Source organism: Montipora capricornis, chromosome 8 (assembly GCF_036669925.1).
Source record: "Montipora capricornis isolate CH-2021 chromosome 8, ASM3666992v2, whole genome shotgun sequence".
Lineage (NCBI taxonomy): Eukaryota > Metazoa > Cnidaria > Anthozoa > Scleractinia > Acroporidae > Montipora > Montipora capricornis.
In genome coordinates this window covers 42,352,365-42,367,364 of record NC_090890.1, presented here as the reverse complement: position 1 = coordinate 42,367,364, position 15,000 = coordinate 42,352,365, and the positions used below count along the sequence as shown (strand labels likewise).

General features: G+C 38.6%; 2 protein-coding genes across 4 annotated transcripts in view; one reads left to right on the top strand and one right to left on the bottom strand.

The window, feature by feature from the left end:
* The window catches only part of LOC138059355 (ketimine reductase mu-crystallin-like), a 44,395-nt gene that overhangs the window by 562 nt on the left and 28,833 nt on the right, over positions 1-15,000 (bottom strand). For 2 of the 3 annotated variants that reach the window (XM_068904946.1, XM_068904945.1), the window contains exons 3-8: positions 3,822-3,884; positions 3,133-3,234; positions 2,383-2,560; positions 2,181-2,302; positions 1,849-1,933; positions 1-325 (exon numbers count right to left, since the gene is read on the bottom strand). The exon at positions 1-325 is cut by the window's left edge and continues 562 nt beyond it. In XM_068904946.1, the coding sequence (XP_068761047.1) occupies positions 267-325; positions 1,849-1,933; positions 2,181-2,302; positions 2,383-2,560; positions 3,133-3,234; positions 3,822-3,884 (609 nt within the window). In that variant the 3' untranslated portion in view covers positions 1-266. Of the gene's footprint in view, positions 326-1,848; positions 1,934-2,180; positions 2,303-2,382; positions 2,561-3,132; positions 3,235-3,821; positions 3,885-6,477; positions 6,629-8,008; positions 8,221-15,000 lie in introns of those variants that run through there. The other variant, XM_068904944.1, reaches the window with a different exon arrangement.
* LOC138059567 (actin-related protein 2/3 complex subunit 1A-A-like) overlaps positions 8,386-15,000 on the top strand; it is a 9,507-nt gene continuing 2,892 nt past the window's right edge. The window contains exons 1-10 of the mRNA XM_068905205.1: positions 8,386-8,554; positions 9,244-9,329; positions 10,453-10,518; positions 10,922-11,027; positions 11,218-11,287; positions 11,398-11,445; positions 11,778-11,837; positions 11,955-12,064; positions 14,267-14,446; positions 14,777-14,981. Of these exons, the coding sequence (XP_068761306.1) occupies positions 8,482-8,554; positions 9,244-9,329; positions 10,453-10,518; positions 10,922-11,027; positions 11,218-11,287; positions 11,398-11,445; positions 11,778-11,837; positions 11,955-12,064; positions 14,267-14,446; positions 14,777-14,981 (1,004 nt within the window). The 5' untranslated portion in view covers positions 8,386-8,481. The remainder of the gene's footprint in view (positions 8,555-9,243; positions 9,330-10,452; positions 10,519-10,921; positions 11,028-11,217; positions 11,288-11,397; positions 11,446-11,777; positions 11,838-11,954; positions 12,065-14,266; positions 14,447-14,776; positions 14,982-15,000) is intronic.

Genomic DNA, 15,000 nt, shown 5'->3' with positions numbered 1-15,000 from the left:
AATGTTATAAATTCGTCAGTTTTGGAAAACCCCCCAGTTTGGTGGGGTCGCTATGGTTATTGGTTATTCTGTGATTGGTGGATCAAGCTGAGTGCACTTAATATGATTGGCTGATGTAACTGTCCTATTACAGGTGTCCGATTACAGCCAACTGTCCGATTACAACCCTACACAATACTTGAAGAAAAATAAAGCAGTTAATGCACAAATCAAATTTGAGAAAATTGTAATGGTTATGATTACGGTAGCTCATAAATGACGAGATACTATTCCTTAATTTTACTGAGGACCAACTTGGATGACACAACATCTTCCACAGCCATCCCTGGAAAAAAAAATTAAAAAAAAGAATTGCTGGTTTTCTGCAATGTCAAAATTCAAAGTGAATAGATTTTTAGTGCCTCTCGCCCTTTAGGTGTTTTCATTCATTCGCCAACCCACCACGCTTTGTAATTAGCCAACTGATTGACTACCTCCTTTCACTTGCGGTTCTTCATGTGAAGCTTATTTTTAACTGGAATTGCTTTTGGCTGTATAAGTTATCAAAGCACATGAATTCGACAGACTGCTTTTACTCGAAGCTACGACCTCCGTAACACTGATCGGATGCTCTACCCATCCATCATACCTTCCACCATTTCATATATTTAAAGGCGTGTGATTTTGTACAGCCCGCTAGCCTGTTCCAGACTCTCAGTGGATCGGGACTGCTGGGGCAATGGGCGTAGCCTGAAGAGAAATGGGACTGACACATTGTCCATTCAGGACCTACAATGTAGATAAACGATCCAACTCCCCAGAATAAGTCTTAAGTAGTCAAATGGGTAGAGCATCCGACTGGTGCTACGGAGGTCGTAGGTTCGAATCCTGCCAAGGACTGTTGTTCTTTCACCCGTTTTGCAAAAAAAGCGAAATAAGTTCAAAATGCAGAGTTTATCAGCACTTAATATACAGTATCATCACGCTACGCACTTTTTGGGTGTCACAATAAGATCCTCTTCTATTGTATTTGCTTTCGTTGTCTTAAATTGAGGCAACGGTCTCAGGCTGTCTGCTCGTTCTTGTGTCTCGTTTCCCCCAGAGAGCTGCAAGTTATCAGGCAGCGCAACTGACGCCTTGTGCAAACGTGCAAATGATAGGTACTGGGACCAACACCATCTACAGACTGCCACCCTCCAAGGGGGGTGTCACAGCGGATTTGGACCCCCCGCTAGCGGACGGGCGCACGGCCCACGGGCGCATTACACCTTTCCCATCATTTCATGTAAAAGCTATTCTTAAAATTATTCCTTTTGCAAAATAAGCGAAATAAGTTCAAAATGCGCATGCAGAGTTTATCAGCACTTAGCACATCCTTTTTACTAACCGAGTCCGAGGTCAAGTTACGGACCGAGTTTATGGCCCAAGCAAGAAGAGCGCAGGCCATAAATCAAAGGGTTCCGTAAAAAACGATAATCCGTAACTTACAGTACGGACCGAGAAAACGAGGTTAGTAAGATATTTATTATATCTCTGAGGTAATAGGGGGCGCGTGAAAGAAAACTAGTTGAAGTCAAGCGAAACGTTCAACTGCCACAAATGAGTTGCATGCCTAAAAATCTGAAAGAGAACGAATTCTTGGTTTCACCCACGTGATAATGCGGCCATGTTGGTTGGCAATACAATACAATTTTTTTTTGCACATTTTGCATAACAATAAAGTTTAGTTCCCAGCGGAGAGACAGGTCTGACTGAGAAATATAATAAAAGACAAAATTTGGATTTATTTTTCGTGATCTAATTACAGACGTCATTTGGAAAAGAGCATCCTGTGTTCCAGTGTCATCTTTTCCTTTGTTATCAACTCACCTAGAGATTTAAAGATTTTTGTTTTTCCTTCAGGAACGGAAAGTTTCCCTATGATCACATCTCCAATTTCACCAGAAACGGTCGCCTTGAACAAAGAATGAACAATCCTCCATAACTATAACAAATTGTGCATGCTATGCAAGAGCCAATAATTGCAGCAAAAATCTGACTCAACATATTACATACAAAAATAAAGTTATGCACAACAGCAGAAAATCTTACACAAACCCTAACATTTCACGTCTGCACTAAATGAAGAGCCAAAGCCATAATGCATTGTTACGACAGTTCACAATATTTTCTGTGGTTTCGGCACGATTAAAATCACTTACCTTAGAAAGAACAACATCTCCCGCTTCCTTTAGAGCTGCTTCAATGCTGTCTGCTACTATAAAACTCGCAACCATTAGCTCATCATCAAGTTCTCGGGTTGTTGGGCGAGCGGCACCGACAGCTACGGGATAACAGAGCACTCATGCTTAATAAAAGATGCAAAAAAACTTGACCTGATGCAAGAGTCTCATTGAAACTTACAATTTATCAAAGCCCCAGGTTTGACCCACTTCCCACAAAGAATAGGGTTGGTTGCCAAGGTAACAGTTACTATGACATCCGCTCCTACTGCAGCCTCTTCCACTGTAGTGCAAGCTTTTGCATCAATCTCGTCTGCAAACTTTTGTGCATTGGCATAAGTTCTACTCCACACCCTAGTCTAACATAAATGAACACAATAAATGGTAATGGCCTTGTCTATGTTTAATATAAGCTCTGCAAATAAGATTTAGGTCCTTCCCAACAGTTTCACCTCAAATGTGGAAATTTTTTTTGATTTTATTGATTCAACATTCCACAATATTAGACATAACATTGTACTTATTTGATTAATATGTAAATGTAAATGTCATTTTTCTTAAAGTATATCTAGTGTAATTTTATCGTACATTGTAAAGTGCATTCTTGCTCATTGTTGGAAAATCGCATTGCATAAATAAAGTATTATTATAATTTTGTGAATTTACTGTGATCATGAAAAAAAAAGGGCTAAGTGATTGCTATGATTTGAGTCTAAATCCACTTTGCACTGTTTGCATACAAGTCTGTCCATTCCCATTGAAGTGATCACCAAAATAGAAATTTCTCCACGTCAGCGGTTTATGAATACAGCGGTCATGACCATGATTACTCAGTGACAACTCAACAGTCTTTTTAGGATCACAGTTATTGTGATATCACATGGAAATAAAGCATCAAATTGTGTTCAAAAGATGCTCTACATTTTTGTACCTCTGTGAATGGCCTAATATACTTTAGGGCTTCTGCATGACTCCTGGCCTGGGCACCAGATCCCAGGATACACAGCACTTGGGCATCCTGGGGAGCCAGGTACTGAAAATTGAAGAAATTCAACAACATGAGGTGGATACATACGTGCCAACTCTCCCGGATTATCAGGGAGTCTCCCGGATACGGAACAAATCTTCCGTTCTCCCGTACGGGTCATTAAATCTCCCTGATAAAAACGACTCTGAACCTTTCACAGGCGTTTCTCCATTCTAGACTCAAATTGCATCCCCAAGTTAAAAAAATCGATTTTTTCTAACTAGTTTCATTGTTTCTTAATGCATTTCTTCATCTCTGAGTTTCAAACACACATTAATAGACTAAACAAAATGGCTTTCTTTAGCTATCATAACCATATAACCGATTGTTTGATTGGATCTCCGATTTTCCAGCAAATTCACAATGGCGGCAGAATATTCTTGTATTCTGAAGGAGCTGCTGGGGGATGGGTGGGTGCGTTTTTGGGAGGAGAGGAGGGGAGGGGAGTGGGTATGTTGATCGAGGGGGAGAGATGGGGAGACCGGAAGGAAAAAATCTCCAGATTTTAGATCTCCATAGGTTGGCATCTCTGTGGATAAGGTATCTCTATTTTCTTCCCACATGCTGCACAAAATCCATGTGATAAACACTACCTTGGTAGCAACAGCTGAAGCAGCGGCAGTCCTCATTTCTGTAATAACAATTCCATCCATGATCTTAAAAATTCAAAAGTATGAATTATTCAAAAGACAAAACAGAAATCCCCTGAGGCCTACATTTTTAATGTAAATATCAGAGATGAGAGGCATGAATTCACCTCAAGAAAATATTTCCCCGGAAAACAACATGAACATGACTGAATTTTCATTGCTTCCATACAATACTTGAACATTTTTTAAAAATTTTCAGACACTAAGCCCCAGTCCTCCACCCCCAAACTGCAAAAGGAACCAGCCAAGCACTTGCATTTAAATGATAATTTGCTAACTACAGAAAATCTTGAAGCACGGACTGAAAGCCAACCAGTAATAAAACTGTTTCACCTTCAGATACATCCAGCCAGAATTAAAATAGCAACCATACTAAAGGTGATTAAAAAGCCTAGAAAATGCAAGCATGATCAGTATTCGACCTTAACTTTTTTAATCACTGGTCCTGGGACTTGTTGCGTTGAAAATATACTAGTCCTGAGTAAATCTGTGGTAGTCCTTCCTGACTGCAGCATAATGCCAATATTAAATTTTACAACCAATTTCTTTGACGAGACTTCACAATAGTATACCCAAAAGAAATAAGTCAGAGAAGAGTGACTGGCATCCCACAATTCAAGAGTTAGTTTTCTGTGTCATCTCTGCCTTTCTTTGTGGCGTTTGTTTGGATACTCGCTGCCGCCTGCACAAGAAAAATAGGCTTCCAGTCCCTCCACGATAACAAACACGTGGATCAACACAACACAGCATGGAATGGGGGCAATATGCAACACGATCTCTTCCTCAAATGAAGGATTATCCTTTATTGTCACTTTGCCTTAAATAAAGTATTATCCTCCATTTTGATCACTCTGTCCCAGGACTTGTGGTAGCAAATAAAAAGAAAAAAAGTAAAACTAGCCCCTGGACAGGATTTGAACCCGGAGCACCCACTTTGAAGGAACTGTTTTTATCCACTTAACCACTAAAGATCAACTGACTAGAAAATGTGCCGATTATTTACCAAAACTAATTAGTATATATATAAAATCATTGCTGAATAATGGTTAAGTCTAAAGCTTGATTTTAAAATGGTTAGCTTTCTCTTGAAGTTTGGTAACCGACATTTTTCACTGTGTAAGCTTGCTTCTTAGCGGGTGTTAATACACGTTTACAGCGGCACTTTTGGAAGAAAAAATTATTGACATTAATTAAAAATGACATCCTCGCAGTTAGTGATGTGGTAGTCTAGTGGTTAAGTGAAGGGGTTATTAACTACACGTTCCCAGCTTCGAGTCCAGACAAAGGGGTTCTGCTTTTAAATGAAATACGTTCATTTACCATGATCTCTATCAAGCTTCCAGTGTCCAAAATGAACGATAATAAATTGACAATGAAGAATAATCCTTCAATTGAGGGAGAGACTTGGCTGCAATATGGCAGCCTTATTAGTGCCTAGTCCTTGCCTCGGCCTTATTTGGTCATCTCATCTCAGACCTCGCCTCGGTCTATCATTTCTCGCGATTGTTATTATCGGAATATTGCGAGGACGAGTCGAACGAGATTTCCAACATTAAGTGTTTTTTTTGTTTTCATATTTTACTAATATTTTTACCAAATTGTTACTAGTCCTGTGACTTGTGGCTCTAGGTTTCTACTAGTCTAGAAGCATTTTGTACTAGTCCAGGACTAGCAGACTACCGCTAAGCTCAAGCACTGAGGATGTCAACTCACTTGAATCATCTAGAAGTCTACCGTGAAACCATCGTTCTGTCTTACAGGTCATTAAACTTTCAGAGAGAATAAATTACTTTGAATCTTGCTCTGCTGTAGCTAAGACTTTATTCCATTAGGCTTTTCCAGAACTCAAACTGATTACTGTGGTTTTTTTAAAATTCATAATTCACTATTTCTGCTAAGCATGCACTTTCCATTTCCTTTCCAAAGATAATGTGATTGAAAATTCATTCCATCAATCAAAGGGTATGAATAAAATACCAAGTTCTACATGAATTTCCTTCTTCCTCTTGGGAGGGGTTAGGATGCAGCCTTTTCAATGGCTCTCACAATTGGGTCAGAAAACAATACATGCAAAAAACATATACAAATTGGCAACAATGGGGCCTAATCCTGAACACAATAGCTATAGAGCTGCATCCTATATACTGGGCCAATGAAATTAGAGGATGTCAAAGAGCTGTGGCAGTGTGGTATTTGCTTAACCCACTGAACCCTCAGGCACCATACGGTGCCCCCAGTTGATGAGTAAAATCGTCTGGCATTAGACAGAGTTAAATCTTGAGCACTCCCAGGAGTCAATGGGTTAAATGGAGCGGACGTAACTTTTTGACTGGTTAACCCATTCATTCCTTAGGTGCCTTAACTACGATGTCCCCAGATGATGAATAAAATTGTCTGGCATTAGATAGAGTAAAATCTTGTGGCGTTAGACAGAGTAAAATCTGTCAATTCTCACTTCCAGGTGTCAATGGGTAAAGAGAGGGGTGTGAAATCTTGGGATGGGCAGGTGGTAAGATGATGAGACCTTATCCAGATTTTATGTCTCAAGGAGTTGATGTCTAAGAAAATACACTAAACAAGTAGCAAATCAGGAACATACTGCTTGTGGTACACCAGTACTTGGATTAAAGACCAAAATATTGGAAATTAATGATGGAAGATCTTGTTTCTCATTCTCTGGATATCCTGTGAGCAACTTAACTGCAAGGGCATCATCATTTGCTGAATAAGCTGGCATGGCCATAAGAAACCTATAAAAATGAATGACAATCACTTGATTGCTACCATCCCATAAAATTAATTCCTTTGTTCCTGAAACCTCTGATAATCTTTCAGATACAAGTTGAATGTACTTATTCTTGCAATGAAATCTCTTGGACAAAACGATTTTAATATCAGTTGTCCTGAAGCTCAAAAACTAAATTGTGTGGATTCGGAGTTCCAAATAAATATGCTTTCAAAAGCATAAATTGCTATCTTTGACTCTGTTTATCTTAATTAATGACCCACTTTGTCATTAGCCCGCAAATGCAGACATATTTCTGAGGAGAGAAATGACCGCCGGAAATAGGTCTGTGTTCCAAGGCTACTTTGTCATAAGTGCAGCTGAAAAAACAGCCACATCTTTTTTTTTCAAAATGGGTGGTTTTCAGTAATTTCATCATGGCGATTTGTTGGTGGACAAAGACAATGGATTTCACATTATTTCTTTTCTTTTTTTCATCCACCAACATTTGCATAATTATTACACCATCCCTTCCCACCCAGCCCCCATTTTTTCCCCAGAAAATGGTACCGGTAGTAAACTAACTGAGCTACAAACCTACGGATAGATTGTGGGGTAGGGACAGACCTGCGAAATACTCAGACAACAGTGAATTCCACTTATTCGACTAAATTTGATTCTTATGTGCCAGTAAAAGTAAATCCCCACCCCCTGGCCTCGTACACAAGCTCACGCAACCAGGGCTAGCATTCCGCCTGGGTTGGCAGGCAAGATAGAAAAATTCTGCCCGCTCCCAGAGCCAATCAGATTGCAGGATTTTCAGAATTCCACCCACTCACGCATTGAGAACAAAATAAAGGAACATTATTTAAGTGTCTAGTTGTTCTATCAATAGAGCACTAATTGGAGACACTGTACACTGAAATCAACAATTAACACAAATCAAGTCAAATGGTGGTTTTTGTTGAGAGGGGAAAACAGGAGTACCAGGAGAAAAACTTCCCGCTGCAGAGTAGAGAACCAACAAACTCAACCCACATATGATGCTGACTATGGGAATCTAACTTTCACCACTGCACCACCCCTGCACCAATGTACAACAAGAGAAGAGTGCTGTTTAACAAAATTTGCCATTGAAAGAATGGTGATTTGTACAGAGCATTAAATTTGAACATTACTTTCATGTTTTAACATGACGTTCTTTCCAAGGGCAGGGGCATTGGACCAAAAATATTTCCCTGGAGGGGGCCTATTTTCTCTGTTTCACAGACTGCAAATTCCAATTCCCTGCAATGGGGAGGGAAGGGGGGTGGGGGGCGGTTTACATTGACTGATGCATTACTATCCCATTTTAAAATAGAAAATTATTATTCCTATTTTTATTATGAACGATAACTGTAGCTACCCACGGTCTTCCACTTCAACTGTTGCGCGCACAGGCTGAACAATTCCCCCTTTTTCTCGAGCAGAAAAATTCTTCAAAGCCTCTTCGATGACAGGTATAAGATCTTCGTATTTAAGAACTTGCTTTACTCGAGAAGCGTCAATATACTTCCAAGGTATGACATTAGCATGAGCCATCTTTGTAACACCAGTGAGGATTCCAAGGTCACGGAAGTAAGTAACCCGACCCGTGAATGCACGTGTATTATGACCAGCGGGTGAGCCATAAAAAGAGGTAGAGTTACATTAGTTTTAATTGGTCAACATTTTTTCTATCCACCAATTAACGATACACTTGCATAAACCCAAATAGCCACGCCTCTCCTGCTGAGGCGCCATTTTGCTGTGTAGACTGCCCAGAGTCCGCAGCAATTTTCCCTGGGAAGCGTTGTTTTTGACGATAACGTCAAGAATTGAAACAAACTGAGTTAGGAGATGGCAGGAAAAGAAGTTTACGAGCTGTCAATAAGATCAATTACTTGTTTTGCATTGAACAAGGACTACAGCCGTAAGTTTTACGCTTAGATATTTTCACTTCCGTTTCATCTAGCTGCTACATGTATGTAATGTTCACTCCGGCCGGACCAACACTCAGGGTCTTTAACTAACTGAGGAGAAAGTGCTGCCTTTGTAATTACATCCGCAAATGGTCAGACTTTCAAGTCTTCTTGGATAAGGACTATAAACCGTAGGCCCCGGTCTCACAAATATCTTCCATGTTCATTATTTCCTTGTAGGACGTAGAGTAGGGGATGAAATTCCCTGTGTTGTGGCTGCCCTCTGTGAGTATATGGGTGGGTGGGTATAGCAGGTCCACATCAGGGCCCGGTTGTTCGAAAGACGATTAACTTAATCCAGGATTAGCGTAAACTTTTGTTTTATGTTTTCAACTTTTTGATGAGAGTTTCTTTTCCTTATTTCTGTTTTTCAAGATTAACTTATTCTAATGTAAAGTTTTGCCGACTATCAGCGTTGAAAAGCATTTGGGAGTAGAGAAATAAACTACTTGGTTAATTCTTAACCTGGTATTAGCGTTAATCGGCTTTTGAACAACCGGGCCCAAACAGCTGAATAGCTGCCAAAACTTCAACCTGCTCAAACAAATAAATAACTTGTAAACAAACAAACAAACAAGCCCTCCAAGTATACAGAATCTTACTACTTGTCTTTTTAAGAAGAAATATTCCCTTTATTCAGAGCTTGCCTTTTCCCCAAATGACAACACTGTCCATATTCACAAGAAGGTGGGGGCTAAATGGGACAAAGGATTTGTTTTGACCGAGGTGAGTAAGTCACGATTTAGCAGTATTTAAACTACGCAAAGACATGTTCACATGACTCACAGTCAATTTATCTATATGTGCTAGAAGTAACGGTACGTAAGAGAGTGCGGGTGATTCTTTGACTCTTTTTTTTTTTTTTTTTTAAGTGGAGGGGGGAGATTCTTTCAGCAATGCTTTATGTTGGTGGGGCAGAGGTATATTGGGGAAGGTGACAGTTGTGATGGACAGATTTCAACGCGTAATTCAAGGAAAAATGTGCATGAGTGAGAATTGGGTCTGTTACTAAAAAGGGTTATTTGTTGTAGGTTTGTCCGAGGTAGTTAGTTTTGATTTGAAGTGTAAACAGATTTAAAAAAACAACATTCAAAAGAACGGAGCACTTGTAAGGGAGTGTTTATTCTCCTCCAGAAGAATGCGAGGGTTTATCAGGCAAGTTTTCCTTTAAATTGTTGTATTTTCTTTGCAAACTGACAGGTCTGGGTCAGCCAGTTTTGACAAAAGGAAAGTGCCCTTAGTTTTATTTGTCACCCCATACCAGCCAGTTTACTCCCTCTGAAAGCAATGGTCTCGTATATAGGCTGCACCTACTATTTTGGGCCCAATATCTTGGCAAAACGATGCGGTTTATACACGAGTTTTTATGGTAATCAAAATCCACATGATGCAAATTTATATTTATAATAAGTTAATTGTTTATTCCAATCAGTTAGATGATAAAGTAATTTGGGAAAAAATTAAGCTGGGAATGTGACCAACAGCAAAACATTGGGGACTCATTTGAATGTTAAAGGAATACTTGATGTTATCATTTGTTCACTGAATATTTAAGTCCAGTAGTTAACCACTGGGAATACCAAAATGGCTCCACCAATATAAACAGGATCATATCCTGGCTGTTGCCATAGGTCCATTGTTGACGACTTTCATATAATAATTATTCTCTCCAAGGGTTTTTCCCTGGGTTTTCTGGTTTCTATCCTGCACTCAGAATCAGCCAGGAAGCTGGTGGTTTCCCTTGAGAGGGCTGTAACACACGAAGCACTAAATAAGCATCACTCTTTTAAAAGTGTTCTTCAAGTCTTTTTCTTAATGTTTATCGTCATTGCTGTTTGTTTTTCTGTAGCATGGACAGCGTGTTACTGGTATGGCATGGGCTCCAAGTAGCAACCGGCTTGTGACTTGTGGAGCTGTAAGTTTAACTTCTCTTGAAGAAACAAAGTTAAAATAACATTTCACCAAGTGTTCTTCCATTTAAAGCTTATACTGTCTGGACACCATTTTTGCCATTGTGGTATTCTTATGTGCTTGAATAGTTTTGTCCATGGAGGCAAGTAAGTTGGCAAATCCATGATAAAATTATAGAAATTTGACTCGCTTAGTTTCCTCAGCATATTATGATAGTGATAGCAATAATAATACTAGACTTCATATTTTATAATGCAGGCAATGCAATAGATTGTATAGGTCATGCTGTATAGGGCCTGTAGTTCTGTGGTATGAAAGTGTTGTTAAGGATGGACTTCAAGTGACCTGAGGAGGAATAATATTATTGTGTTATATTGTATCTTTTTTACAAAACATTTTCCATTCAGGATAGGAATGCTTATGTTTGGAATTTGCAAGATGGTCACTGGAAGCCAATGCTTGTTATCTTGCGTATCAATCGTGCTGCAACTTGTGTCTGTTGGTCTCCCAAAGGTAAAAATGATGGCCATAATTAACTGTTCACGTTTAATGAGAAATTTGATTTTTATTAATAGTAATTTATCGTTTTTAGAAATAATTATTTCCCACCATTTTAACTTGTTTAATTTCTTAGTATTGCAGTCTTGCTTATTAAGAATGCAACATGTTAATTAATATCCATCATAATATTGTTGGTCCCTAGAGGACAAGTTTGCTGTGGGAAGCAGTGCTCGCCTGATTTCTGTGTGTTACTTTGAAAAGGAGAATGACTGGTAAGTCTGTTTTTGGTGATGATATGGATATGCATCTTCCCTTTTATCTCTGCAGTACATGTATTTCATTGTATTTGTTAATAATGTATTATTCTGGTTGATGTCCCAAGGTGGGTGAGCAAACATATTAAGAAGCCAATACGCTCAACTGTGTTGTGGTAAGCTTTGCACATGTACATGTGCTTCATGGTTATTAATTATTATTAATCATCAAGGCTTTTCTCTATATTTCATTATCTACTCAGATTGGTAATGTGCTTTTTTTTTGGCTTTGAATTACGAAAGCTAAAAATTAAACAACCTTCATGTAACAAGATTACTATTGCCATATTTTAACAAAACATAATTTTATATTGTCCGTAAGATTGTGTTTTAGGAAGGTTGTTTGAAGGATGGGGAAAAAGTTTATCTGTTAGATTAGGAAGTTTATATTATTCATTGACCAATTTATATGTGGTAATATTTTTCTTTGTACTTTACTTTTTTTCAGTCTGGATTGGCATCCCAACAACTTGCTGTTGGCAGCTGGCTCTTCTGATTTCAAGACCAGGTACTCAAAATTATTTTGTTTTACCAGCAAAAATTATCATCATGCACCAATTCTTCATGACAAAGAAAGTAATGATGCTATGTTGTTGTTTTAATGGGTTCTTTTTTCTTTCAACAGAGTGTTCTCTGCTTTTGTGAAGGAAGTTGATGGGAAAAGCAATACTGACACTATCTGGGGCAAGAAGTCCAGTTTTGGAACTTGTTTATCAGAGTTTAGTAATGGAAGAGGTGACCACCCTTTTCTACAATCTTGTTGACAATGTGCCATTTTAGATGGTGGAAAAACTGTTATGCGTACATTATATTCATTTAGGATATAGAAATTTTGAGAGAATTGAATCGTTTATCAGCAAGATTGCTGCCATGTAGCCTTCAAAGGACTACAGCTGTATAAGGAATCTCTCAAACAGATATTGAACTTGTGGGGGGATCATTTAAACAGAGTTGGGCATTACAAAACCATGTTCCAATTAAATGTTCATGTTAGCTAATCCTAGAATATGATAACTTGCGATGAGACAGGGTGCACAAGAGTATGCCTGATACCTATCTGCCCTTAGTCCAGAATCTGGACTTTACTCTGATTAGCCGAAAAACAATAGAGGTCTTGGAGCCTCGCACTGATTGGTTCAGGGTGTCCAGTTCCTATTTTATTCCTATTTTTTGAGCCCATTCCTATTTTCTCCTATTTTTTAACCAAAACCTCCTATTTTTCCTATTTTTTAGCTGGTGAAGCCAAAATTTGTAATAAAATTGAAAAAGGAATTATAGTTGAATGTGTTTTATAGTGAGATTTATCATAAAGCAAGTAGTATGTTGATTCTGATGTTCTAATAGATTCCTAAAGAAAGATGCATATGAGAAGAACTTTGAAAGTGATCTAGTCAGTATTGACTGCAGTGCAAACAGTCAGCTGCCCGATGCTGACATTGGAATAGGAGAGGCCACCAAGAAGGCTTTAGCCCAGATCAACCCAGATTGTAGAAAGTCTATATACCTTGGCATCCGCACATTTTATAGCACATCCGTTACATATCTACAGTCTCATCTCCCTCTTCAGAACACTGTCTTAAAAGCATTAGGATGTCTCAATCCTATTAAGAGAGAAAAGCAAGTAGTGTGAAGGCAATTGCAAGACTAGCTAAAAAATTGCAGCCTCAGTTGGATGTCAGCATTGTTCAAGATGAATGGCGAGTTTATGCTGTCGATGAAGATGTTGAGCAGTTACACAAAGAGAAACGCGTTGACCATTTTTGGCAAGAAGTATTCAATCTCAAGTCTCTTAATGGGACCGAGCCTTGATATGTCGCTCTTCCAAAAGTAGTAAAATCAGGTCTTATTCTTGCGCAAACAAATGCTGAGTCAGAACAAAGTCTGTCAGTGAATGCCCGCATTGTGACACAAGAAAGGACACTTCTTGGAGAGAGGACCATTGTTGGCCTTAGATCTGTGAAAGATGCTGTGAAGTTTTATGATCCTGAAAACCTGAGACCAGAAAAAATTGCCCGGACAGATGGTCTTCTAACTGCTGTGCGATCTGCGATCTGCATCATAGACAGCAGCTGGATGAAGAAGAAGCCGAGAAAAAGAGAAAGGAGGCTATCTTTGTCGACGAAAGTACTATTGATTTTCCTATTTTTTTCCTATTTTTTACTACAGAGTTTCCTATTTTTCCTATTTTCTCAATCCTGAAATCCTATTTTCCTATTTTTTTGAGCAACCATGCCACTGGACACCCTGTTGGTTACAGAATTGCAAATCGTACTTCTTTCAAAGTCAGTTAACAGCTGATCAAATTATGGCTGCCGAAAAGGATTTGAACAGGAATGATGTTTAGGCTCTGTTTACAGCTTTTGTTGCTTCGACTTCAGATTTTTTTTTCCAAAAATCTTTAAAGGAAGATGAACGTTTGCCCCTCAAAGCACACAAATATGTCACACGTTCTTGGGTTGTTTACAATAATTCACTTGCTAAAAATTTGTTGTGAAAAAGGTGGACAATAAATAGCTTATTAGATGTTGTGTGTGGTATCACTGAGTATTTCTACTCATTGTTTGTATTTTGACTCGCCCTAGGGGGTTCATCAAAATACAGCACAACTCATAAAAATACTCAGCCATACTACATACCAAAACATCTACCGGTAATAATAAGTATTTATCTACTTGAAGGAACTGACTTCGAAATATTCTGGAGGTAAAATGATTTTTTAAAACCAAGTTTTAATTTTGACTTACATGTACAGCATGTAGTTCAAATAACTGGCCCTTGGAGACAGTGACTCCAATATTATGTTTGGACACGCTACCACTGAGCTAAAAGAGACATTGACATTAAACTACTGCAGATCATGTTGTACTGCATGGCCTGATGCTTAAAATACATATTTTATAAGATTAATGGTAAAATTTTAATGTATGTTCTTTACAGGTGGTTGGGTACATGGTGTTAGTTTCTCTGCATCAGGGAATAAGCTTGCGTGGGTTGGTCATGACTCAAGCATCAGTGTAGTGAACGCTGCTAACGACAACAAGCTGGTTACCATCAAGGGAGATTTCTTGCCATTCATGGATTGTGTTTGGGTCAGCGAGAACAGCATTGTCACTGCTGGTAATTTCTGTAAAAGTTGTTTTTGACAAAAAGTTTCATCTTAATTACAAACAGTCCAAAACAAAATGCTTTTGGAGACTCCTATCCTGTATAAAAAAACAAAAAAAACATCTAAAGGAATTTACCAATTAAAATTTGGGAGAAAAGTTATTTAATAGTGCATGAACTGAAGTTAAAAGTACAAAGAAAAAAAGGAAAAAATAGATAGAAGATTGCTTTGAAAATCACCTCACAAAATCAAGTGGATTGTACTGAAGATGACAGCAAGTAAAACTGGCGAAATCTTGGAGCTTCAAGAAAGGATTGTGTAATTTTCCTATTATTTTGTAGGTTATGATTATGTGCCAATCTTGTTCAAGCATGATGGAAGTGATAATCTCTCTTTGGTGCAGAAGCTTGATGTTCCTAAAAAGAAGGAAGCTGCTGGAAATGTGAGTGCCATGGCAAAGTTTCGCACCCTGGATAAACAGGCCCAAAGTGCTGATGAAAGTTCTTCTGGCACTGGTGTGAACACCACCCATCAAAATGCCATCAAGTAAGGAGTTACGCCTTTG